The sequence below is a fragment of the Rhamphochromis sp. 'chilingali' genome, assembly GCF_963969265.1.
Source record: "Rhamphochromis sp. 'chilingali' genome assembly, chromosome: 5".
NCBI classification, from domain to species: domain Eukaryota; kingdom Metazoa; phylum Chordata; class Actinopteri; order Cichliformes; family Cichlidae; genus Rhamphochromis; species Rhamphochromis sp. 'chilingali'.
This window is the reverse complement of record NC_137932.1, coordinates 21,368,065-21,396,017: the sequence shown is the minus strand read 5'-3', so window position 1 is coordinate 21,396,017 and position 27,953 is coordinate 21,368,065. Positions and strand designations below refer to the sequence as shown.

The following is a 27,953-nucleotide window of genomic DNA, read 5'->3' as shown; positions in this document are numbered from 1 at the left end:
TCACAGAGACAGATTATTTCTCCATTATAGGCAAAAAAATCATTCTAGCGCCAGCAGTAGTAGTAGTACTAGTACATGTTGTTGTGTTTGGGGTGCCAGAGTCAGAATTTGTCAGTCTCTTCTGGATAAATACAGGGCAAAAGGTAGATATGTAAACATCTTTAAACCCTGAGTTACAGAAACAGTAAATCAACGGGTCCAGCAGGCAGTCGCTGTAAGACAAAACCATGAGGGCGTCGTACACCTGGACAGCTATGTTTTCTGCATCCTGCCAGTTCTTCAGCCGCACAAACAGCAGTGCTGCTCTAGTTATAGTGCAGGGAAGGAAGCAGAAGGAGAAGACAACGACAACAGATGTGACTAAGCACACAGCCCTCCTCAGCTTAGTCTTCTCCCCAACCGTCTTCTTCCTCAGCCGGCTGACAATGCGGACCGTGCAGTAGACGAGGATGATGTAGGGGATGATGATTTGGGAGAAGAAAACAATCTTACAAAAACAAAATAAACAAAAACCCCACTATTAGGTATGACTCGTTACAATAGCCCTATGTGTCACACAGTCAACTTGGATTTCTATACAGACATGGGAAAGTTTATCATGTACACTCCTAACTTAAACACTCTGTCTTCAATCATGGACTAATATTTTGACCCCTTTAAACCCCTCCTTAGCTTCTCCAGCTAACCCCCTGCCTTTTACTTAAGTTATGATGTTAAGTTAGAAATGTAAACGATTCAAATTAATTCTTTCTTTCAAGAATAACTGGTGATTATCTGTTGATTTTTGTTTTTCTAACATTAGTTAACAGTTGTCTGGTCTCTAAGATTTCCAAATATTGTGAAAAGTGTCTATAGAAGCGTTTATCTTTATCTGCACACGTTCCACATCTCATCCCATCACTGGTCCAGACCCTGAAAATCCTGTGTTTATTTCAAAAGTTACATAAACAAAGGAATATTAATAATTAGGACAAAGAGAAAAAAACGTGCTTAATAATAAATGTAAATGATTCATGAAAACTTTTGTTTATACGCTGTCTCCAATTTTTACTTCAGAAAAACTCTAATTCGGTTCTGCCACGCCTGGGTGAGTGTATCTATGTCTTGTGGAAAGGAACTGCCAGTTAGGGAACTGAACTGGATATTGACTGTAATGCCAGCTTTATAGGAAGTTGAAGCAGTTGTGTTAATCTCTGCTGTTCTTCTTAAATGTTCAAATATAAATATTAAAGTTTTTTTGAATCCAAATCCACCCGTTTTCTTTCTGGAGGCTGGAGGCCATCTGATCTGTCAGAGCGAGGCAGCGAACAACCTGTTTTTAGTCAGTTGTCATCAGTATATATTGTTAGGTAACATAAAACAACACTAAATCCAAACAAATACACTGAAACCGTACCTCTCTAAAGGTGTCCGTCACATCATGTAAGAATGTCTCCTTTTCCCGTCCGTGGCTGTTGCAGCACTCAAAGGTTGTGACCATAGTAGGAGTGGTGAGGGGAAGCAAGAGGATCCAGATGACGACAGAAATCTGAGGAGATTTCTTAAACACGTTGACAAAATTTCTCCTTCCAAGATGGACCACATTGAAGTAGCGATCAAGGGACATTGTGATGAGGAAGGCGATGCTGGCTCCTCGATTGAGAAACAGCATGAAGAGCATTATCTTACAAAGCACAGTGTCCTCACTGCGCCTCAAGTTGTGCTGGTAATGATGGATCTTGAAAGGAAGGCAGCCCACCAGCAAGAAATCAGCAACCACAATATTGAACAAGAAGATCGCTTTGTTCTTCCAGAACTTGTATCTAAAAAGGTCATATAACAGTTAATTGTTTCACAGCCAGCGAGTTTGCTTTGTATCAAGAGCGAATGAAGAGGAACAGGAAAAAAATAAACCTAAGCTTATGATGCTGTTTCTGCCATCTACACGACCTCGTCCTCTCCTCGGAGAGCTGAGTAAAATGTTGGACAGTCGCACTCAGACTCATGTCAGATAAACTCTTCAAAACTCATAGACCAGCGTGGGAACATATGTAGATTTTACTTTGTAGCGACTTGCAAGGTCTGCTTTTTTGTTTTGTTTGCACTTCAGTGTAACACTTACAGCTTAGCTTTTTTGTTCTACACTTTCTATTTTAACTTTTCAAGAACAAAATTGGATTCATCTGTCCATTTCAAAGGTTTAATAGAGTTTTGGTAGGTCTTGTTATTTTCATGGCATCTGAATTGGTTGCATCAGAGTGGTCACAGTCTTTTAAAGATAAACTTAAAACCGCTTTCTTCGCCACATCAGTAGCGCAGTTGGTTTACACTTCATTTAGCAAACTTTGCCCCCAGTAACCAGAATCCAGCACAGCTTTCCTCTTGGTTTTTACTAAAACGAGAATAAATGTAAACGAGTAAAAAGATTTCCCGTACCTGAAGATGAAGATGTAGAGAACGGACAGGTTGAGAGGCAGACCCAGTGTAAATTCTCCCACCATTACCCAGGAGAGGACTTGGTATGTAATGTCACTGGGTGTTTTGCAGTGGTCAACTGATCGATTTACAGACATGTTTTGTTGAATCATCATATAAATGGCAAAAAATGTCCACCTTCTATAGCAGATAAAGCTACGGTCAAATTAATATGTCGTATATTGAGAAAGCAAGCATTGCAGTTAAATCCCTTATCCTGGAGGTTGTTGTAGGTTCCTATGATCTCGAATCTTCACCCCTCAGGGACAGATGCTCCTTCTCACTCTCCTTCTAGTTCCTTAAATTGAACAGTCCCCTTAAGAGAGCCTTACAGTGATTGTGGACCTCTGTCAAGGCTGGTTTTTCCATGGCAAAAGATACGGAGGAAGCACACTCTCAATGCAGTGAAGGAGAAAGGAGAAAATGCCCTCTCTTAGCCTCTGTTTATGTGATGCTACCACGCTGGTTACTTGCGAAGAAGTATTTACATTCAGGAGGTGCTGGAGGTGTGGTTTAGGGAGCTCTACTCAACTGACTGAGAAACTAAGCATGAGAGTTACATTTATGAATCTTTCAATCTGCAAACTCTAAATTATTACTGCAAAAAAGGAATCTGACAGTAATTTCGATGTTACAGAGAGAGAGAGAGCTATTTGGAAACTGGTAGTTCAAGGTGGTTTTATCAGCAGACTGGCTAAACTCCTTGTGACATTCAGGGGACTGTCAATATGACAAAATCATGCTTGCACATTTGCAATATTATGTTTGGAGACATTCATGGAAAAAACATGCAAACACATATAAGTTTTACATTGCTATAAAGTGACAGATCAGTGTCTTTAGGTACACAGTTTTAGATTTGAGATTTTTCCTACGTTCAATAACCTGTTATGACAAAGTAATAACATTGTTTATGAATCTTTTTTAAATGTTAAAAAAAAATCATAAACCTGTGTCTTATTGACAGATACATTTGTTTGTCAAAGCCTCATTTGGCAGCAGCTACAGCCTTCTATGTTCAAGGGTTTTCAATCTTTGCACATCTGGATTCAGGCTGTTTGTTCCACTCTTCCTGACACATCTTTTCTTGCATTGCATGGAAAGCCAGTCTGACTGAGCTGCTACTTTATAGTCGCTGGCAGAGTCTGTATTTCAGCTCCATGCCAGCTAATCTAAGTTGGATTAATACTTATCAGTTTTCTTGATTAAACCTACTTTGGTTATGTCAAAGTGAGAGTTTGCCAGGGTCAGAATCAGGTGTTTTTGTTATTTGGTTGAAGGATTACGGGCAGTGCCAACCTATACCTCTATTTTATCAATATGTCACCGGTGCCACAGAAATAATGAGTGAAGGATCAGCTTCATAGCTTGGAAAGTGTGCACGTGATAATTATCTTCAAATGAAATCACCTCTTACTTTGTGCAATCTAATGTTGGAATTCCACATTTGTTTATGATTTCAAACTTTTTTTTCCGTTTCAAAATGATTAAGACCATTGTGCTTCTGTGATACTGAAAGGTTTTGAAAGGTTCTGCATTCTGACCTGCTAATATTCTAAATGTTGTCTGTGCTGGTGTGCTGGCACACAGCGGGTTAAATGGTATCCACAGGCATGAATATTGTGTTTTTGGATTAGCTTTGTCATAGAGGAGGGATTTTTCCAGGCTGTATTCTTCCTCAGTTCCAGCTGGGATATTCTCCAGACCCAAATGACACTCTACAGGAATGGTATCATCATGAATTCATGCATGTTTGGTTAAGTGTTGTTGAGCATACATATAGGAAAACTGTACAACATGAAAGATACAACAAAAAAGTGAAGGGTTGTGAATACTTTTCAAAGAAATAGTTGTATGATTCATGGGGTGAGGTTGAGCCAGAATACAAGTTTGTCTGAAGATCTGATGAGTTTACACTGCATACATTTTGTTACAGTATATAAGAGGATTCTTTAAGGAAATATTACAGCTTTCTAATACAGACAGGAGTTCATCTTCAAGTACACCTTTGTTTGAACATACTAGAGAATTGCAAGCAGTGGAAAAGTCATGTCTATGCTTTAGGATGAGCATAAAGAGTCTTCTACAACTATGAAAACTCAGAGGAAATCATAGACAAACACTTTGGTCATTCTTACAAAATACTCCTTGCAAAAATCAACCTGAAAATGCATAACAGCGTTTTTGGTAACTAAGTCAACCATGCAATCTTGTCAAAGTCAACATACTTTGCTCTGTTCATGTTAACCGTTAAAGTAACCATTCCTCCTCCTCTCTAAAGCTGCCCTCTGCTGTAAAATACAAGAAAACTAATCATTTCAAACTTCAATATAAATTTGAATCCTATTAAGCCATGCACTGACATCTTTACTTCACTTTACTTAACTGTACTGCTGTGTCATTGTCTGACACAATGTTGCACAAATGAGCTATGCCACATGGTTTCTGCAACAGACACATGAACACAGTTGAGTACGTTTTGTGCTTTATGGCTTGTTGCACGTCTGACTGTAACAGTGCGAATTTTAACCCATTACAGCCATTGCAACGTGACTTTTCTATACCAATAATATGAGTGTATGTCATGGCCCAGCAGGCCTGCCTGAGGATGGTCAGCTGTGACAGTGTTTTTGTTGTTGTTACTCTCTCTCTTTCGCTCCTCCCAGGGCGGGACTCATTATGGGTTCCCACCTTTGGCTCACGCACCTGCAGGACATCTACAGTACCTACCTGCGCCCAATTACCTCTGTGTTCCTGTCACTACTTAAGACAATGAAGCTGTGCTACTCGTCACTGGATAGTTGTGCGACTTGCGTTAGTGTTGCCCCGGCATTTTGCCAACGATCCAACCTGTGCTCTCTTTCCAAATAGACCTCCTGGACCCATCCCTGTTTTACGGGTAAAACAGGGATGGGTTGGTGTGTCTGGCAGATCACGGTGTGTGGCTATAGAGGATTAAGTGTGACGTATTACTGAATATAGTAATACAGTACTTTTATTTAATATAGTACTTTATTTAATTGCATAATTACTACCAGGGAAAAGTAATTTGTTATACTATTTGTTACGTTACTTTTATGTTACTCTGTAAAATAGCTCAAGCACAGTTTGCCATAATCACTATTTAAAAACATAAACCTGAGGCTACAACCCCACAGACTAAAACAATTGCTTAATGAGGTGACACATCTTTAAAATCGTTTTCGTAGTGGAATACAAAGCTGACTGGACAAAGCAAAGATGAAAACCAGAACAAAAAAGCGATCGCCAGGGATTCTGCTTTGGAAACGTGAACAGGAAGAGAGGGAGGCTGCAACCTGACTGCTCATCTGCTTTGTTACCTGTTGAAGTTGAGGGTCTGGCCCCTGGGGTCGGCATTCACTCAATTTTCACTCTGGGTTCTTGGCTAGCTTAGCGTTAGCATGCATCTTGGCAGATGCTTGTAAAGAAACTGAAGTTATCTTAGCAGCATAATGCAGCTGTTTCTGTCCTGGGTGCAGTTTTACACTTCCACTCTAGACTGCGCCATTATTTTTCGCTTCTTAGACGTGAACACAAATCAGGTGATTTACAGTGGGATGCAAAAGTTTGGGCAACCGCTTCCTGTAGGTTCCAATGAGAGTCTGGATTGTGGTTGAAGGTATTTTGGACCATTCCTCTTTACAAAACATCTCTAGTTCATTCAGGTTTGATGGCTTCCGAGCATGGACAGCTCTCTTTAACTCACACCACAGATTTTCAATAATATTCAGGTCTGGGCTGAGATGGCGGTTCCAGAACGTTGTACTTGTTCCTCTGCATGAATGCCTTAGTGGATTTTGAGCAGTGTTTCCAGAATGAAGCTGGCTTGTCCAAATGTGCTTTGGCGGCTCTGTTTGTGCTGTGGGCGGAGAAAAGGCTTCCTCTGCATCACTCTCGCATACAGCATCTCCTTGTATGCGCCGAATGGTTGAACGATGCACAGCGACTCCATCTGCTGCAAGATGATGTTGTAAGTCTTTGGTGCTGGTCTGTGGGTTGACTCTGACTGTTCTCACCATTCATTGCTTCTGCTTATCCGAGATTTTTCTTGGTCTGTCACTTTGAGCCTTAACTTGAACTGAGCCTGTGGTTTTCCATTTTCTCAGCATGTTCCTAACTGTGGAAACAGACAGCTTAAATCTCTGAGACAGCTTTCTGTGTCCTGCCCCTAAACCATGATGGTGACAATCTTTGTCTTCAGGTCATTTGAGAGTTGTTTTGAGACCCCATGTTGCTACTCTTCAGAGAAAATTAAAAGAGGAGGGAAACTTACAATTGACCCCCTTAAATACTCTTTCTCATTACTGGATTCACCTGTGTATGTAGGTCAGGGGTCACTGAGCTTACCAAGTCAATTTGAGTTCCAATAATTAGTTCTAACGGTTTTGGTATCAATAAAATGACAACAGTGCCCAAATTTATGCACCTGCCTGAATTTGTTTAACCCTTGTGTGGTGTTCGTATTTTTGTTACTCAGCCAGTGTTCATGGGTCTGGTGGACCCGCTAGAGTTTTGGCTTTCCAAATTAACACTATCAAACAATTTTATGTTAAATTACTCAACAGATGTTTACTTCATCCCAATTACAAGACATATGAACAGCAAACATGGTTAATTTTTTCCCTTTACCTTTGTTAGATCACATTTATGAATTAATGTGCTTCTCGTTTTTCTTTTATATAAAATGTTATAAATAAATCAGTTATAATCAAGTGGAGTGAGTGGAAAGACACAACACATTTACACGTGAAAAAATAATTAATTGTTTAATTTTTCTTTTGAAAAAAACTGAACACGGGTCTCACAGACCCGAACACCATACAAGGGTTAACCAATTATTGCAAACTTTCTGTAAATTCAAAAAACTTCATTTCACTTCTCAAATATCACTGTGTGTGTCTCCTATATCAGCGGTCCCCAACCCCCGGGCCTCGGACAGGTACCGGTCCGTGAGTCGTTTGGTACCGGGCCGCGAGAGTTGAGGCTCAGGTGTGAAATGTATGGTTTTCAGGGTTTTTATCGGTTTTCAGCGTTATTTTGTTATCGTTTACTCTGTTTTCCTGGGTCTTTTCACATGTGTTATGAATAAATCTTCTTTTTTCGGTACCGGTAATAGTTTTATTTTGTTGTATTTATCCGCGACACCTTAAAGGCCGGTCCGTGAAAATATTGTCGGGCATAAATCGGTCCATGGTGCAAAAAAGGTTGGGGACTGCTGTCCTATATGATATATTTAACTGACGTTTTTTATTGTAACAACCAACGATTTATACAGGAAAATAAGTGTTAACAAGGTTGGCCAAACTTTTACATCCCACTGAGTGTGAGTGCAAGAACCGATAAGTGGGACTGAGATCAAGCAGACAATTGGAGCAGGAAGCAGGAATTGGACTACTGGGAACTGATTTTCTGCAAGTACCGGTTCTCGACTCCCATACCTATGGGAAAACTATTGTTTGGTATGGGGAAATTAATTCATATTGTCTTACAGTGTAAATCATTTGCATCGTAGAAATTACCATGTAAATGACCAGGTTAATTTTGCTCTGGATTGCTTCCCTGCACCTTCAGATCGGAGATGGGTTCTGACTGTTTCCCTGTTCTTTGCTATGTTATTTATAAGTTCTTACCAAGATAATGTGAGAGCAGTTTAAAAATAAATATGTTTTAGTGTTACAGCAAGTTGTGAGTATTTTGCAACAGCATTACTCAAGTTAAATAGACAATCAGTAATATTTTGTAATATTTTAATAAAAAACATGCTTCTTCCGTACAGACATGACTCATATCAAAACCACCATCACTATACTCTCCAGAGCAGCTGCTAAAAGAAAGGAGAATAAATAAGAGTTCATATCTTGTATTGATTTATTATCGTGAAATAAAACTAAACTACGGTAAAATTTGATTTGAATGAGCAAATCTCATCTCTCATCCGAGCTCCCTTCTCTCCTCAAACGTGAACAAGACAAAAGATTCTTAAACTCCACACTTGGGGCAGTAATTCATCCCCAAGCTGGAGTGGGCACTTGACCGGGTGAGGACCATGACCTCAGACTTGGAGGTGCTGATTCTCTTTCCTGTCATCTCACCCTCGGCTGCGAGATGCTCCAGTGTGAGCTGGAGGCCACTACCTGATGAAGTTATGAAAATGATTCATTTAACATGTTTGTGGTTCTCACAATAAAAAATACTTACTTGCTTGAATTTTAGGTTTTTTGTGTTATTTTAGGCCAATTGTATAAATACACTATGTTAACATGAAAAAATAACTGTAAATTTAGACGTGAGGTTGTACTGAAAGCAACGATACCACAAACAATGCAAAGAAAACAATTTTTTAAGGGGAAATATAAAGGTAAAATCAAAAGCAGTCAAAAACGGCCAACTATACCCTGGACCCCAAGAGAATGTGGAACAGGGAAAACAAACAGGTCCAAACAATCACAGGATAACAAGATAAATGAAGTAAAACTAAATGCAAAACACAGGGAACAAAAGACTGCCAAAATAAAATGAGGCGTAACAAAGTAAACATCTTACATCAAGACATAAACTAAATAACTTCGAAGAGCATGTGTACAAGAATCCAAAACAGCTGTAACAAACTGCGGTTAAAGGAGCACAGAGAAATATTTGGACAAGCCCGGACCCAGAGGCCTGCTGCTAACATAGCCACCGGTTGACTGTCTGCTTGTGAATTATCTATGCTGTGCAATGATTCCTACATCTCAGTCTGTCTGTATTTTAAGCTAATTTAAAAAAAAAAAAAAATTTAGTTTTATAAATCTCATAGAGTACAGATAATGCAACAAACAGTATTACTTAACCAGGCAACATCTAAATTATAAATCAAACACAATGTTAATACCAGCAGCCTGACACTTTTTAGGTCCCTATCCTACTGCCAAAACAACTGTAACAGATCTGGGTATGGACATGCATGTGGGATCCCAGAGGGTTTTCTCTGTTCTTTGGCACCAAGGCGTTGGCAGCAATTCTGTGGCTTGTGTGGGATGTTGAACAATGTCACTGTGGGTCGAGCTTCTTTCAGTAGATTTTGGGACTGGGAAGAAACCTTGTTGGGTTAGATTTTAATCATGTTCCATGAATCAATAACGAGCATTTTTTGTGGCTAAGCTGAGTGCACTGACCTACTGAGAGGCTACTTACATTTAGGAGTACCTGCCGTGGTGTGCAAACTACTGCTAACAGTTAAAATGAGACAACTTCTTTTCCCTCTCAGTCATTAGTTTGACAACATGTTGGCCGCAAAAATAAAAAAAAGTGTTTTCATGTCACATGAAAGGAAAAAATTAACAATTTTTTTAAAACAAAATTTATATTTGAAAAAATATTAATGTATGTAGTTATATACAGTAAACAGTAAATGGCATATTTCTCCCTTTTCTGTCTAAAATCTCAATGTCATGTTTTTCCCTCAGATACAGTCTCTTCTTATCTTATTTCTTTACATGGTCTCACATTCTTTAGAAATCCCAGTGTCATCTCTGTCAGTAAAAGCTACGTAATGTGTTCTAATTTGATGTCTGCCAAAACTTGTCAGAACTGGTCTTTTTACATGTGTCAACACGCCATAACCACATGTTTGACTGCTTGTATCCCAGCAACTCTTGATCTGTCTCTCTTCTTTTCTTGAGTATAAATTCAAACGTATTTGTGCAAGAAGAGACAAAACGGCCAAGAAAAAGTTTTAATGGTAATAATTATGAATTATTTTGGCAGATTGAGTTTAAAGTTCACCATTAGATACATTACAGTCGTCTTTTGTGGTTCCTAAAGCCTTCCAGAAGTTTTCCATCCGTGCCATCATTTTCAGTCACAAATATACACTGAAAGGCTTTTAGCTCTCCGTTAAGAGTGGAACCAGCAATTTTTTGACACTTTTTACCTCATTAATTAATTAATAGAGCCACTTGTCACAACAGTGACATTCACTCATAACCCCATAGAGGAGCTGTATTTTGGCCTGAATGTGTTTTCACCCACATCTGAACATCATGGAAATGTTTTCTTTTTGTTAATTTAATTAGCTGTTGTATGCAAATATATTAACATATATCCACATATACATGTACACCAAAATTTCTGATGTGCCATCAGCAGAAAATGAAGATTAACATGTTGGTGCAGAAGTAAAAATACACAAAATATTTACAAAATGCCTCATGCAAACAAAAATATAAAATGCCAACTTGTGTTAGTTTTTTTCACAACTTAATTTACTGCTACAATATATCTAGGGTATGAAAACATTTGGAATTTCTAAGAAAACAATAAGTGTCACTTTTTGTGAAGTGATTTAAGTCTGAATAATATAATGTAATTCTTATCCACAAAAAAGGCACGGTTGTATTCATATTTGTGCTGATGGGGAGAATTATGTTGTTGTTTTTTCCTGCATACCAAAAAACCCAAATATTGGCAGCCCCAAAAGGAAAGCTAGCAGGGTGGTAATAATGTTTTTTAACCATCTGGTTCAAAAGGCCAGAAATAAATAATAAGGACTCTGCAAAGATTCCTTTCAAGGAAGGTAAGGACTCCCTCCTACTCTTTTACTCTCTTTTCTTTATGTCCAGAGTGTGTAGTCATCCATCAAAAGGCCATTTTTTTAGTGTGGATTTCTAAATGTACTTTTTAAATGTAAAATGCAGATTGAATGATATGGTAACACAAGAATGAAGCATATTGACTTTGCAGCTGAATTCATTAGGGTCACAGATAAACAAATAATATTTTCAAAATGTCACATTTACACAACTTTCAGACAAGTAAACAAAGTAATCACTGCAGGGTGCTAATATTTATTGCTTCTAACTCTGTCTCCTTATTATTTACATTTTTGCCTTAGCTTATGTATCAATGTCCTCAGTTTGTTTTTTACCCATAACTCAAAAGAATTATTTAACTCAGTTATTACACTTGTAGTTATTCATTATTTTCTTACGACAAAGAACTATAACAAATACTGCTATTCCAAATAAGTGCATAAGTGTTTGTACCTTGCAGTGACTCATTGTTAACCCACAGACGATTTAAATTGTAGATGAAAGCAGGGAGCATAGACTCACCAGATTCCAGCTTATTGACTACTTAAATCAGGGAGGTGTCTATTTACTGACAGACAGTTACACCAGACATACCCTCACTCGGCGCGCTACATCTACTGATGGTGTCATTAAGGTGAGTAATTTCACCCATGTGACTTATATAGAAATGCTGGGATTTCTGGGACTAAGTCAGGGTGAAGATTAGTTCAGGTTGAGTGTATGACTCACGTGTTACATTGTAAGAGTCGTTTGTGGGCGTGGCACTTTGTGAGCAGAGCTTTCAAGGTGGTATCATCAAGGTGTTCCCAGCATACCGTAATCCATTTACTAGAAATAATCTCAGGATGAATATATATACATATCTCTATTCACACATCACAAACAGTTCAGTACCGACCAGCCACAATGTTAAAGCCACCTGCCTAAAATTGTGTAGATCCTTCCCATTCCACCATTTGATGATGTGAAGCCAATCAGAAGACACATGACTGAGAGCGAGACTTACTTCTGACTGTGGATAACCTGAATGTCTGCTACATGGCCCAGTATAAGACAAAATAAATATGAATATAAAAAATAATTATTATATTGAACTGTTATGAGCTGGAAATGATCATGTCATGATAATTTCCCTGTATGTACTTTTAAAATGACGTATTAATCACCTGCAGACTGAGGATCCCCTAAATGTTATCTAACAGATGGTGTGAAAAACAAAAACTTGTTTCACTGTTGTGGCTTAGATAAAAGCTGCGTTGGTATAATTTGACAGAAGAACAGATGTGCATACTTTGGCTGGGAGGCATTCTCTTAGAGAAATTTCAAACTTTGACCCCTGTGCTATATCCATAGGGCTGATAAACTAATATATTTTTTCATTTTTTACTTCTGTATATTTGAAAATCTTAAGAAAGTAGGAATTCAAATATATATATGCCTTGTCCTCATAACACATTTTAACCATTGAACCATTTTTTTCAACCTGCGGCTACTATAGAGTGAAACCACACTCTGTATGGGAACTCTCCCTTCTTTGTTTTCATAAACATGAAATGACAGTAGCATTTGTAGTTCTGTTTGACTTTCCTGTTGAGCTGACCTGTGGAGTTTCTTTTACTAAAAATGGGAAGTAATTGGATAGATAAAGTGCTTTGAACTTGGTGCTAGAGAAGCAGTAGACAAGTGGGTCGAGCAGACAGTCTATGTAGGAGAGGACCACGAGGCCATCAAAGGCCACTACAGCTTTGTGCTCGATGTAATCAGGCATATCTTTGACCCGAATGGTAAGCAGAACCATCCTGGCTATGGTGCAGGGGAGGAAACAGAATGAAAAGAGCACCATGACAGCAGTGACCAGAAATACCGCTCTCTTCAGCTTGGTCCTATCCCCGACTGTTTTTTTCCTGAGTCGGTTGACGATGCGCACAGTGCAGTAGAGCAGGATGACAAACGGGATCAGGATCTGAGTAAAGACTACAGTCTCTCTGATGCCATCCACCACATCCTTAGATAGGGGGATAAAAATAAAAGGGAATGTCAGCAGTCTAACCTCTGTTTAAAAATCACTTTGCATGACTGCTGTGGAGGATTCCTAGATTTAAAACAAAATTAAACTCTTATTAAACTGTTATAAGTATTAAGACACAATGACCTTAATTTATGCACGTGTTGTCTACAGTAAGAGAGAATAAGGCATGAAACAAGTAAGCATTACCTTGATCACGGTAGCATTTTCTTTAATGAGGCTGTAAGAGCAGTCAAAGTTTTTGAGCATGGTGGGGATGGTGAGAGGCAGAAGCAGCACCCAGATGAGGACAGAGATCTGTGGAGACTTCTTAAGCGCTTTTAGGGGACTTTTTCGACCAGGGTGCACCACATGAAAATACCGATGGATGGAAGTCGCTGTTAGGAAGGCGATGCTAGCTCCACGGTTTAAAAACAACATGAAAAGCATGGCTTTGCAGACAGCGTCATTGTTACTATTTCTAACTCCCTGGATGAAGGTATAGGCCTTTATGGGCAAGCAGATCAGCAGGAGGATGTCAGCCAAAACCAGGTTGAAGAGGAAGATATTATTTGTGCTGGATTTCCAAAACCTTAGCTTGAAAATAAAGAGGTGGATGACAGATGCATTCAGAGGCAAAGCCAAGATAAAAATCACAATTATTGCGGCTGCATAGAACTTGTACACTTGTATCTCGGCAGCTTCATCGTCTTCAAGAGGTTGTTCAGTTCCATTGGTGCTTTCCATTTTAGCAGTCAAAAAACAAATTGCCTGGGGGTCAGCAAATATTAATTCCAAGCTTGAAAACAGAAACAGATTCTACCCTGGAAGCATAGAGCAAAGCATTGTCTCTAAAGTGAAGAGGAAATCACTTCAAAGATCGAGTTCCATCCTGCAATCAAAACAGAAGAAATCCTGTCAAACAGGTTTCCTCGGTGTCTTTAGTTTTGGTCCTTTTTAAAACTTTAGGTTTCTTCTTTCAGTCCTTGAGTCATTGCTACTTTATGTCCTTTCAGGCGAAAGTCAGTACCAGTTCCAGTTAAATCTGGAAGTAAGTCAGTGTGCAGGTACAGTAGGCATCTCTTTTGTACTGCTGCTCTGCCCCCAGTTTGTAGCTCCTCCTTATTGCATGAGGGGGTGAGTCACCAGCTGTTATTGCACTGTTAGACCAACGGGACTTACATAGACCAAAACTCACTTGTAAAATAGATATAGAATATAGAATACAAACAATTCAAACATCTAACTACGAAGCAAAAGCACCTTTGTTTTTTAATCATGGCATGTAAACAAACTTTCTGTGTAGCCTCGTTAAGCCCTGACAAGGTCTGTGTAACCAAGTTAAAACAAGCACTGATAGCACCAGCTTGACTTTTGACAGCGTGACAGCGGTATGGGGAAACATTGTGGGAACATTTCAGGTTTTTGAGAAAGAATTAACCATCTTGCCTTTGCTAAGCTACTGTGTCACTTAGTTTATCTAGAATGACAGCTGTCAAGCATCTCAGCTCAGAGATTTTTGCGTTTGTATCACTTTTAAAAGTGCAGGCCTCTTATGCAGATGCTAAAAATGCTGCTTGGGGATGTTTGGGGAAAAACACGGGGTGGGGGTGGGTGGGGGGTGTATTGGCCTTAGGCCTCACTTTGCTCTGCATGCCTTCACTGCTTCAGCAAGTCCAAGCATCTCTAAAGAGTTAGATTCTCCCTCCAGGGTCATTGTGAAAACAATACTATTCATGATTTTAACAAGACTTGTTGAAAGACAGTTTTAAATAGTCTTTTAACTTTCTTTTGCTATCTTTAATTTTTCTTTTTGTTTAAAAACATATAAAAAATTAAGGCATAATGTTCTTATGATAAAAGTATCTTGAAAGAGAGAACACTGTCAATAGAGAACTTAGATGTAGATGCTTCTGCTTTTATAAAATATTAAGAGCAATACTGTAAAACCACGTGATCAATGTTTTTTAATCAATATTTGTAGCCTGTCAGACGTTAACCTGCTGTTTCCAGATTTTCAAGCCCACTTTTGAGTCCACTAGCATTCAGTTGTAACGTTGTACTTAAACTAACTAACGTTGATTAGTTTGATTATATTCAATTCAATTGAATTTTATTTATACAGCGCCAAATTACAACAACAGTCGCCTCAGGGTACTTTATATTGTAAGGTAAACCCTACAATAATATATATTGAGAAAACCCCAACAATCATATGACCCCCTATGAGTAAGCACTTTGGCGACAGTGGGAAGGAAAAACTTCCTTTTAACAGGAAGAAACCTCCGGCAAAACCAGGCTCAGGGAGGGGCGGGGCCATCTGCTGCAACCAGTTGGTGTGAGAGAAGGAAGAGAGGACAAAAGATGAGCTGTGGAAGAGAGTCAGAGATTAATAGCAAGTATGATTCAATGCAGAAAGGTCTATTAACACATAGATAGTGAGAAAGGTGACTAAAGAAGAAATACTCAGTGCATGATGGGAATCCCCCAGCAGCCTACACCTATTACAACATAACTAAGGTAGGATTCAGGGTGCCTCTCACACTGTACAAGTCACCGACCTTGGATTTAGCAAAACAGCCCCAGACCATCAAACTTCTTCCTCCATGTTTGACAGTTGATGCCAACACTGTGGAACCATCCCTTTGATACTCGATGGCATTCAAAGATCCTGTGTGGTGAACCGAAGATTTCAAATTATGATTCATCGGTCCAGAATACCTTCTTCTAGTCTTCAGTAGTCCAATGACAGTGTTTCATGGCCCAGGCAAGCCTCTTTGTCTTATTCTGACATCTTAGCAATGGCTTTCTTGCTGCAACTCGTCCTGTCAAACCTGCAGCTCAAAGTCTTCTCCTCACAGTTGAAACTGAGACTTGCTTACCACGACCACTATCAAGGCTGTGCTTGAAATGGTTGTCCTGTGAGTCGCCTATCACGTAAGCCGTTAACTCTCAGAAACCTGTCCTCTGATTCAACTGTGGCTTTGGGTCTGCCAGACCTGTTCCTGTCACAGTTTGCCCCAGTTTCTGAGTGCTTTTGATTGTGAAGGAAACTCTACTCAGTGACACCTTGACTTTCTTTGCAATTTCTGTGGAAGAAATACCTAAATTTTTTAATGTTATGAGGGTCTTTCTTTCTTCCATTGTTAATTGCCTTTTTCTCACCATTTTTGTAGCATCACACTACTTTCTGCAGTACAATACTGTTCTACTGGTGCTCACGAACATATGGTACCAAGGTGTGTTCCAACACTACTTTTATCCAGGCAGAGTAATCCAGGCAATTTGAAACACCTGTAGGAATTAGTAGCACCAGCTTTTAAGGCTTGGTCAACCACAATTGCTGCAGAACAGCTTTAATTTGTTAACCATTTTGTGTTCCCTGAAAAAGGCCTTTTTCAGAACAGTAAAACCAGAGTTAACCCTGCATGCTGAAGTGGCAACCCCTAACTCTACTCCAGTAAATTTAAGTAAATGTTAATGCTTGGAAAAATTTACTTCTAAAAGTACTTTTATTGCACCATTTTCATTTACTCATGAGCTGCTGTAACATGAATCAAATGGCTGAATTGCCACCTCAGCATGCAGTCAAGTTCAATAGAGCAGCGGTACCGGGGTACTGGTTTCCAAGGTTTTTATCGTTAACTTGGTTTCCCTGGGTCTTTTCCCGTGTTGTAGTTGTGTATCTTATTTTGAAAGAAATATTTATGCATTACCATAGCGTCCAGAGAGCATTAAGGGGCAGAGAGGAGGATGTTACTGTCAATGTTGTTGGTGCATTTCAGGAGGACGCTGCTAATAAAGTTACACAATAACACAGTAAATTTGCATTTATTATTATATTTACAAAATACCACACTTTTTGTCTTGGTCGTATCATTTTATTTTGTTGTATTTATCCGCGACACCTTAAAGGCCGGTCCGTGAAAATATTGTGTAGATTGGGTACATAGTCCCAAGTGCGATAGGAGAAGGATCGTTGAGTGCGAGGGGAACTGACCTGAAAAATAGGATCATGGCCAAGCTTGAAACCTGGATCCCCCGTAGCCGGTTACCAAGATTACGTGAAGTACCCTCAGAAGGTCTGCTAGATGATGTTAATGCAGCACTACGGTTGCAGTAGACGGCCGTAGTGATCGATGTAGCGGTTCCGAATGACAGCAATATCAGGAAGAAGGAACACGAGAAGCTGGAGAAATACCAAGGGCTCAGAGAAGAGCTCGAGAGGATGTGGAGGGTGAAGGTAACGGTGGTCCCCGTGGTAATCGGAGCACTAGGTGCGGTGACTCCCAAGCTGGGCGAGTGGCTCCAGCAGATCCCGGGAATAACATCGGAGATCTCTGTCCAGAAGAGCGCAGTCCTGGGAACAGCTAAGATACTGCGCAGGACCCTCAAGCTCCCAGGCCTCTGGTAGAGGACCCGAGCTTGAAGGATAAACAGGGGCGTGCTGGGTGTTATATATATATATATATATAAACATAAAAACATTGTTATACACTTAAGTAGCTTTTAACAATGCTGCAATTATTAGTTTTTATTGGCATGTAAAATTCTTGGTTAAATGAATGAAACCACACCTGTACATTCTTTACGCCACAAACTATTGATTTGACAGCTATTCTGCAGCATTGCTTAACAAACTGCTTCACATTGGTTAAAGAAACATGTTTCACAACACCAACTCTCCCGCTTGGCTTTTGAAACACCTTGTATGGCCTTTTGATGCATAACAGAGGGGAACCTTGTGAAACTGCAGTATATCTGAGGCATACTTCAATAATTATTTACTATCCTGCATTGATGAAAAGCTAATTTTAGTATTCTTTGAGCAGTGAACCCTGCTCACTCCTTCAGTGTGTGGGTTGGAGAATTGGTACCACTGATGTTACATGGTCGATTGCATTAAGGATCTCTGTACCTCAACAGTTCTTTCACATTAAATTTAGTTTTTCAGTGCAAGAGTTAAAAATATGACAATAATGTGGAAGCTGATAGTTCACTTCCTTTCATTTGGGAAATTACCACTGATGACTAATCCTCATTTTACCTGTCAAAGACCATCTGTTTGTAATTGGTTTTCTGTATTTATTTGAAATAATTGAGTATTGAGATTAAATTACATTCTGGCATTAGTCTGCAGTCTCATCTACTGATGATTACTTTGTGCGTTTTCAGCTGTTGGTACTTAGCTGGACAAGTTGCTGCCTGTCAGACTGGAGATAATTAACATAGCAGCTTTGAAATTTAGTGTAAGTAGGCGTGGTAACAGCAATCCTTATGTGACAGGCAAAGATTTAGTCCAAGCAAACAGCCTCTTGGTATAATAAAATTGTAGCTGTCAGTGATTTTAATAGAGATTTGAAAGATTGCAGATTGCAGGTGAACTTATCCCTAAACACTCAAAATATTATGTCTGGAGGTGCTGTCGCTTCTAAAGCCTCAAAGCTTTGTCAGCCTTAAAGTATTACAAAGCAACAGCTGCTGGTAATTGACTGTTCATGTATTTTCTATCACAGGATCCTGGGAGAACACAAAGTGAGCTTTAACTCTTGACTCATCAGGAAGTCGTCAGAGAGAGGTTTTAAAATCTGAAATATTATTTATCTTTCCTCAAACCACAACATTTTCCAAATATAATAAAAAATTCAAGACTGTTAATAAGTTCATATCTCACATTGCTAAAAACAACATGGTCTGAATCAAAGTGGCACCACAGATGGCAGCCTTGGTACTGCGCTCTCTTGCACTTTCCTTCGTTTTGTTTATATTCCGTACATTTGGTCACTCAGACCACATCACTTTTTTTTCCAGAGATCAACTGCTAAACATCAGACAGTCATCTCAAAATAGTTTTTATCCTTTTTTCATAAACCTGGAAAGTTTTTTGGAGATTTTAGTCAAGGCACAGCAGCTCTCTGTGGCGCTCGAAGGAGACGCAGACGGAGGACCCGCGCTGGTGCACTGGTGAAATCACGTTGGCATTCCGCACGGCACTCCCCTCCATTCATCTTGCGAATCTCTGCTCTCTTCCAAACAAAGTGGAGGAATTACTGCTTTTAAACCGGGCTAACAAGGACTTTGCACGCTCTGCTGCCCTGTGCTTTACTGAAACCTGGCTCAATGAACGAATCCCAGACGCTGTCTCAAATGTGCCAGGCTTCCAACTTCACCGGGCAGACCGCAAAACGGAGCTCTCAGGGAAAACAAGGGGTGGTGAAGTCTGCTTCTAGATTAACGAAGGTTGGTGTACTGCTGTCACAGTGTTACAGAAATACTCCGGCCCAAACCTGAAAACTTTTTTCATCAACTGCAAACCACTTTATTCACCGTAGGAGTTTTCTTCCTTCATGCTTGTTGGAGTTTACATCCCTCCTCAGGCCAACCCGAACAACGCACTGTGCGAGCTGGCTGACCAGATTACCACCCTGGAAAGAAAATCCCCCAATTCCTTTACAATTGTCCTTGGGGATTTTAACAGAGCAAATCGAAACCACGAACTTCCTAAATATAGACAGCATATAGACTGCCCCACCAGGGACAACATGACACTGGACCACTGTTACACTACATTACAGTTTTTTTCAATCGCTAACAAGCGCCTACCCATACTTCAGATACTTTTTCTAAACTCTTAACACAGACTCACACCTACAAAACACAATTGGCCAAATGGATAATTTTCTTCTCAAAAATACATTTTGTTAAATATATATTAACTCTTCATTTCAAAATAGAACACATCTTTCTCTGCACACACTAACTGTACAAAAACACTATAAATCTGACTCAAAATGAAATTAGTCTGTCAAAGAATAACACTTGTTTTCACCTCACAAGGTACATGCAGTCAATCAAAGTACACCTTGTTTCAAAATACTGGCTATTATTGACATTACAAAAACTGCATAGACTTTTATGTTTCAGTTTTACAGGTATTTGCATGCGAAACATGCAATCCACCATTTTGACACCAGAAATGTCTTGGTTGGTAACTGTATGTCCACATGTACAGTAATGTTCACATTCAAAAGCATTCCAGTAAAAAGCAAACAAGTTTTTGTTTCTTTACTGTTTACTACAGGAGGTACAGTAGAAACACGGTATGATAGGACAGAGAAAGTTTTACAGTATTGCTTACAGTGAACAAAATATCCATGAAACACACAAGAGCATTCTGAACAAAAAAACAACAGCAAAAAGCCAAGATAAAAAGGGGGGGAGGGGGGCTAAAAAAAAAGGCAAAAAATTTGCATCTAATCTCTGCGATCTTCAGGGTTAGGCCACATGTTTTCATCAACATCACATCTGATGTTATCCAAGTCGATGCACCTGGGATAAAACCGCCTGGTATGTCGGATCCACCCTTGGCAATCGTCAATTGTGATGTCCCTGGAGCCAGCATCCATGGCTTCAAGGAGGGACATCTGGTCATGTGGCTGATGGTCATAAACCTTGATTGATTGATTGATTGATTGGTAATTTATTTCAACATGTGAACAATATACAAGTACATTTAGAAAAGAAATGAGAGAAAAAAAAATATACTATACAAATTACATACAAAAAAACATTCTGATTAATTTACATGTTGAAAGGGAGTGGGAAGAAGTATACACTTATTTAATCCCACCCCTGTCCCATAAATTATCAGTGAATATTTAGTCAGCTTCCTTACTGATATAATTTGTAATAAAAATAGTGAACAGATTTCTGATATACTATATACTATAATATCACATCATGAATTTTTTGTTTGTTTGTTTTTAAATAGAGACATTCACTTAATTTAAATATTTTCCTTTTCTTTATAGATCGAGAAGATCATATTTTTATAACTCTTTTTGAACAGTTTTATGTTTGGACATTGCTTTAATTCCATATTCAGTTTGTTCCATAGTTTCACTCCTTGAACAGAAACACAAAAGCCTTTTCTTGTAGTACGTACCTTCATTGTTTTGAAGTTACAAAAACCCCTTAAATTATAACTTCCTTCTTTCAAAAAAAACATACTCTGAATATTACCTGGCAGTTCTTTATTTTTTGCTTTGAATAGAATTTGTGCTGTTTGGAATTTCACTATATCGTCAATTTTCAATATTTCAGACTGCAAAAATAGTGAGTTTGTATGTTCCCTATAACCTGCATTGTGGATGATTCGAATTGCTTTCTTTTGAAGAGTAAAAAGTGAATGTAATGTGGTTTTATAGTTATTGCCCCAGACCTCTGCACAATAGCTTAAGTATGGTGAAACCAGTGAACAGTAGAGAATATGAAGTGATGTTCTGTCGAATACCTGTTTTGCCTTGTTTAGTACTTCCACCTCCATGCAGAAAAAAACTCCTCTATGGGGTTGAGGAAAGGTGAATAGGGTGGAAGGAAGAGACTTACCAGTCTTGGGTGGACTTCAAACCATGTTGTTATTGCTTGCGAGTGATGGAAAGCCACATTGTCCCAGGTAATTACAAAGGTCCTCATGTTTTCACCCTCCTGACCCTGCTCTGGAACCAGGCGCTGGTGGAGATCATTGAGAAAGGCAAGCAAGCGCTCTGTATTATAGGGTCCAACCTGACATCTGTGAAGGAGTAATCCTGCATTTGCAATTGCTGCACACATGGTAATGTTTGCCCCTCTCTGTCCTGGCACATCAACTGTGGCCCTTTTTCCAATTACATTTCGTCCACGTCGACGCCTTTTGGCCAGATTGAATCCTGCCTCATCGATGTATATGAATTCATGAGGGGCCTGGTTGGCCTCCAATTCCATAACTCTCTGAAACAAAGTTTATGTAAGTCATGTTATTACTGTATACCATACTGTACTGTAACCTAGTATTGTGTAGGTTACCTACTTGCAAAGTGCAAAGCTTATAGAACTGGACATTGGATTGAATATACACTATACCTGGACATATTGTTGTCGTAGCTCCTTGACCCTCTCACTGTTCCTCTCAAAGGGAACAGTGTAGAGCTGCTTCATCCGCACTCTGTGTTTGGACAATGTCCGCGTAATGGTTGTGAGGCTGATTCTATCGATATTGTCAAATATCTCATGGTCCGCCACAATTCTAGTTTGAATTTCATGCAGTTTTATTGCATTATTTGCAGTAACCATTTCTACAATGGCAAGCTCCTGATCATTACTGTGGAGCTTTCCTCTTCCCCCAGAGGGTGGAAGACGTTGCATTCTTTAGAAAGACAAAAAATTCAACATATGCATTACTGTATGACCATATTGACATGTCAAGTGAGAATAGAAACAATCCATGTAAAATGCAATACTTACCTGTTGGTTTGTTGAAAGATGCGTATAATGGAGGCAACCGTTGACCGCCTCAAATTGGGCTGCACTCTTTCACCAGCCTCTCTTAGTGAAAGACCATGGTTGATTACATGGTCAATGATAGTGGCACGAATTTCATCACTGACTACTGTTCTTGCAGCCCTTGGAATGCCACCACCACGCATTCTTACACCTCTACCTTGCCCTCTCCTTGGGCCTGCTCTTCTCCCTGGGCCCCTTGCTCTTACGCTTCCTCGACCAGACATTACAGTGTTTGTCTTTTTTTTTGTTTCCAAAAACATCACTCCTCAAGGTCTTGCCTTATAAACCCCACTGAGTCTAAGCCAGAATGGAAGAAGCTGTGGTTGGCCCAATTTACCCAACATAAATCAGCTGTGTGTCAATTATTCAATTGTTTGTTTATTATCAGCTGAGATATATTTTTGATATTGATATTGTTTTTGTACTGATATCATTGCAGAAGCAGAGGTTTTTATACTGTATCTAAGGTTTGGAATATTGTTTTTGCTATTGTGGGATGTTGTGTGTTAACATTCGTAGATACTACAAAAACAGTCCATAATTTTGTTGGGAGGTATAGCTTGACTGTTAAGAAAATGTAAGCATCGTGGAAATGTGTTCACTGACTGCATATTGGGTGAACACGACATGAAATGTGTGAATGGTATGGCCACAACAGACCGATGCTGTGCTAATTGTGTTTAGAGTTTTGCAAATGTGACAACTGTTTGGACAAACGCTTGTTAGCGACTGCAAAAAACTGTAAAAGATGCCTATTGCTCTGTCCCCCAGGCAGCTTTGGGACATTCTGATCACTGCCTGGTCCATCTTATTCCAGTTTATAGGCAATAACTAAAACGTGCCAAGTCTATAGTCAAAACTGTGAAGAAGTGGACTAACGCAGCAAAGCAGGAACCAAGGCCAAGGAGGACGCCTACAGAAGCGGTTACAGGGCCCTGTAAGAGCAAGCCAGGAGCACACTGACCAGGGAAATCAAAGCGGCTAAAAGGATCTACTCCCAGAAGCTGAAAGAGTTTGCCTACCAGGCAAACAGGTCGGTGGACGATGCGGTGAACATGGGACTGCATTACATCCTGCAACATCTTGACCGCCCAGGGAACTTGTGCCAGGGTCCTGTTTGTGGACTTTAGTTTGGCATTTAATACCACTGTGCCTGAACTTCTCTCCTTCAAACTCTCCCAGCACAGCGTATCACCAGCTACCTGTCGGTGGATCACCAGCACAATGGGGGGGTGTTGATATAACAATGCAGCTGAAAGTCAACAAAGAAAGATGTCGAGGCAATGGTGCATCTGCCGCTATGGCTTGACTCCAGGTTTCCCCAATCTTATAAAGAGTACATTTGCATAATAACTGAAACTAGCCCACTGAATGAACAATGGGATATGAAGTCAGTTCCTTGATCATAAATATGCAAATTGTCATGACCATTGATCAACAACCACTGATCAAAGTGACTGATGAAGTCACTTGGATGACTGACGAAACGTGTCTCCCACTGAAAACGCTATGTCCAGATAAACAGAATCAACCTTTTGGGATTTCCTTACCTGGATGACTTAGCATGCATCAAGCCATTTCAACCCACTTTGGCAAGGACTGGCTAAAGCTTGTACGTCAGTATGAGCAAACAACACGTAAGATGGCGGACTACAGGAAAAACCTGAGATTCAGCCTTCAGATGCAGACATAAACATAGTTACTCCTAAAAGTTTTCAAATGAGCTCTTCAGTTAAGGGCCACCGAGCAACCAAAAGCCTACATAAGGCACAGCACCAGCTGCTCAGATTTTACCATTGACTTGCTAAAATTTAAAGTGGAGTGGATTCGACAGAGACTTGCAATGCTTCTAGATGAGAATATTCTTAAAAAGGTGTTTGGATTCATTGAGAAGACTCGTCTAGCACAGCATGAGAAGTAGGGATGGGTATTGATAAGATTTTAACGATTCCGATTCCATTTTCGATTCTGTTTAACGATTCGATTCCTTATCGATTCTCTTATCGATTCTTTTTTTTTTTAAAGGAGAACACTAAAGTCGATTAGCTTAGAACTGTGTTTTATATCTTCTCTTTGAACAAGATAGAAATTTAGGAGTAACATGGCCTTACAAACCCAACAGTGAGATCTTAAGAGATCCACAGCCTACGGCTCTTCAATGGGGTGTCACAGGGTCCCCAGGAAAAAAAATGTATATGTAAAATAATAAAATAAATATTCTCCTGTAGCAATAACAAAGTATAACATAAATTATTCTGTAGCAATTACACAAGAATATCCAGTAATGTCCCTGCCTACAATTAAACACATTCACTTACCAAAGTGAAATCGGGGGCATCTGCTGTGGCAAATGGGTGCAAGCCTTTGACCACAAACTTAGTCACTGCTCGGTGACATTCGTCTATCCTGGCCTGAAAGGAGACGCTACCGGTAGACTGCAGCGAGAACTGCCAGCATCTGAGCCAGCCAGACTCTGTCTCTCTCATCATGGTTATCTAAATGCAACGCACAGTAATAGCAGGTTTTGTAATAAGGTAAATCGCGCTAACATAATATGCAATGCTAATTGATTAGTTACCTGCAGTATTAACGGGAGAGGACGTGGAAACGCTACCGCTGCTGCTGGGTTGAGCTTCGCTAGTCCGGAGCGGATCAAAAACACGACATTCGTTGAAAGCAATCGCGTGTTTTTTGAGCAAATGTTTTTGCATATTCGTGTTTCCTCCCTTTGATGAAATCTCTACTTTGCAAGTATTGCACGTTGCCCTGTTGTCATCCTTTCTCATAAAGTGTAACCAAACTTTTGAGCGTTTGTGCCGCTCAGGCGCCGTGTTTCCTACTGGGTAAAAGACGCTACTCAACGTGATGACGTCATTCGGGGCGACTGGAATCGATAAGGGAATCGTTTTTAAAAGTGGCAAACGATTCCAAGGAATTGAAACAGTGGGAACCGGTTCTCAACAAGAACCGGTTTTCGATACCCATCCCTAATGAGAAGTCTAAGACCAGGCAACGAAGGAAGTTTGACTTACTTGTTGTGCGTCAGAAACCACAGGAAGATACAAACACAGTGTCCTCAGTGGCCAGAGGAGAAGAAGGATGCCACAATGAGGATGTGGACCAGTGGGTGAAAAATATGTCTGACAGACAGCTCACCCAAGCAGAGAAAACATTCTTGCAAAAGGGTTGAACTTTGCTGTGATGCAACTGGAACTGATCACAGCTACAGAAACAACAATTTGAAACACCAACATTGCAGACATGGAAGCAGAGCAACTACAGACAAAGTTTTCTGCCTGTCTCACCAATGCAAAGCCCCCAGTATCCAACATAAGTATGGAGGAGAGGAAGGCACTCACATCACTTAGTAATGACAATAACATTATCATCCTTCCGGTAGACAAGGGTAGGCACATGGTTTTTGCTAAACCAAAAAGACTATATTGAGAAAAAAGTTTCACTGCTCAGTGACAAAAATACTTATGAGCCCCTGAAACAAGACCCAGGAAGTGGTTACAGGAAGAGGGTGATAGACTAGCTATGTCCCAAAACGTAGGCTGCATCCTCCTGTGGCCGCATTTGAAGGCCGATTACGTCACAGCGACGCGACGAAGGCTGTCCCAATCCGTCGACTCCTCCGAATCCGGTAGACACATGCGTCCTCCTTTTCCCCAGATTTGAAGGATGGCCCACCATATCCCAGAATTCATAGCATGGCCCAGCCAATTCCATTTTCTAACAATGGCGGCCGCTACTAATTTTAATATTACTATTATTAATCTTTCTGGGTCACAAAATAAAATTTTAAATATATTTTCAGACGAGAAAGTAACTGTGTAAACTTCAAATAGGCACCTAAAGAAAGCTCTAGCCGATCCAGGAGAGAAGGACAACCGCTGCCTAAGCGAAAACCTGTAGTGATCTTGTATGTGTCAGGAGTATCGGAACAGTCGTGACACATTTTTTCTAAACACCAGGTCTCTGTGGCTTTTAAACCCCAAAACACGCTGCGTCAAAAATTTGTCCACCCCAAGGATCGGGTCCCCCGACACAAACAGAGTAACATAGTGCACGCTGTTAAGTGCCAGGAGGATTGCCAGGATTTATACATCGGGGAAACCAAACAACCTCTGGTGAAGCCTATGGCACAACACAGAAGAGCTACCTCGTCAGGCCAGGACTCTGCAGTCTATTTACACTTACAGGCCAATTGAATTGTAGACATCCTGGACAGGGAGGAACACTGATTTAAGTCAAGAAGGCCATTTACGTGAAAAGGGAAAGACCATCTCTGAATCAAGGGGGGCCTAAGGGTACATCTTTTGCCATCTTACAATGCTGTGATAGCAGCTATTCCCCAACTCTCTGTGAATGGTACTCATGGCCCTTGATCAGTGGTCCTTGATCAATGGCCATTGATTGATGGGCTTTTATCAGTGACTGTTGATCAATGGTCATAACAATTTGCATATTAATGATCAAGGAACTGACCTCCCAGCCCACTGTTCATTCACTGAGCTAGTTTCAGTTATTGTGCAATTTACTGTTTATGAGGTTGAGGAAACCTGCAGTCAGCTGAGGCTGAAGAAGTCCTTGGATGACTGATGAAAATTTTCTCCCATTGAAAACGCTACGTCCAGATGAACAGAATCAACCTTTTAGGATTTATTTAGTTGGATGACTGAGCATGCATGAAGACAACCACAGTTTTGGTTCTTGTGCAGTCATTTCCCTTGTTGGAGAGTTTAAAAAAATGACGGTCTTGATTTTTGTAAAGGAGTCGCTCTCATGACTCATCAAGTGACACCACTCACTGGCCAAATGGTAATATTGAGGAGGGGCTCAGCATAAAACCACTACCCTTTTTGTTAAAAAGAGCCAGCCAGTCTGATTCAGTTTTCTGACAAGTGTTCCTCCTACTGAGAGGAGACATCAGGCAGGATACTGAACACGTTGGACAGATCGACGTTTGGCTTGGATATGGTTTGGTATCCACCCTAAACAGCTGGAGGCACAGGTTTAAATCTTGGCTCAATACATACTTCCCCAAAGAAATTAAAGGAACACTCTGAAAACACATGAGATCTAAATGAGAAAAATAAAATCATGTTGGGTGTCCATACTGATATGAAATGGGTAAGGTTTTAGAAACAAAAAGAAGAAAACAATTTGATTGTTTGATAAAAATTGTTTGATAAAATTTTCATTTCATTTATTGATTGAAAATAAAAATTAGCAGCCTGCAGAGGCCTGACCTCAAAAACCCACCAAAAATCTGAGTGAAGAAATGATGCAGCAGCCTTGTAGCAATTCAAACTGGTACTCACGGTGTGACGTAAAGCGGCAGTTAGACACGGCATGGCGTAAATCTGCACAAACATTTACAAATACGCTTGTACTTCTTGAAGTCCACATATGAGTCACACACAGTGCTCCTGTACATGTTTTAACAAGTTTACACTGTATGTTTGTCTTGTGACTGTGCATGTATTTCTGTGTGTGCGTGTGTGTGTGTGTGTGTGTGTGCGTGTGTGTGTGTGTGTGTGTGTGTGTGTGTGCGTGTGTGTGTGTGTGCGTGTGCG

At 40.0% G+C, this 27,953-nt stretch overlaps 2 protein-coding genes across 2 annotated transcripts in view; one reads left to right on the top strand and one right to left on the bottom strand.

Moving 5' to 3' along the window:
* LOC308397092 (uncharacterized protein) overlaps positions 1 to 27,953 on the top strand; it is a gene marked incomplete at both ends in the record, with an annotated part of 535,410 nt that overhangs the window by 8,673 nt on the left and 498,784 nt on the right. The gene's annotated exons all lie outside the window — the stretch shown is intronic.
* On the bottom strand, positions 14 to 14,125 carry gpr31 (G protein-coupled receptor 31; the record flags this gene model as incomplete). Its single annotated transcript, XM_080882762.1, has 6 exons — positions 13,261 to 14,125; positions 12,594 to 13,050; positions 8,468 to 8,609; positions 2,416 to 2,595; positions 1,397 to 1,802; positions 14 to 487 (listed from the first exon to the last, which is right to left on the bottom strand). The coding sequence occupies exons 1-6, from the start codon at positions 13,795 to 13,797 to the stop codon at positions 14 to 16; spliced, it is 2,196 nt and encodes a 731-aa protein (XP_080738888.1). The 5' UTR covers positions 13,798 to 14,125.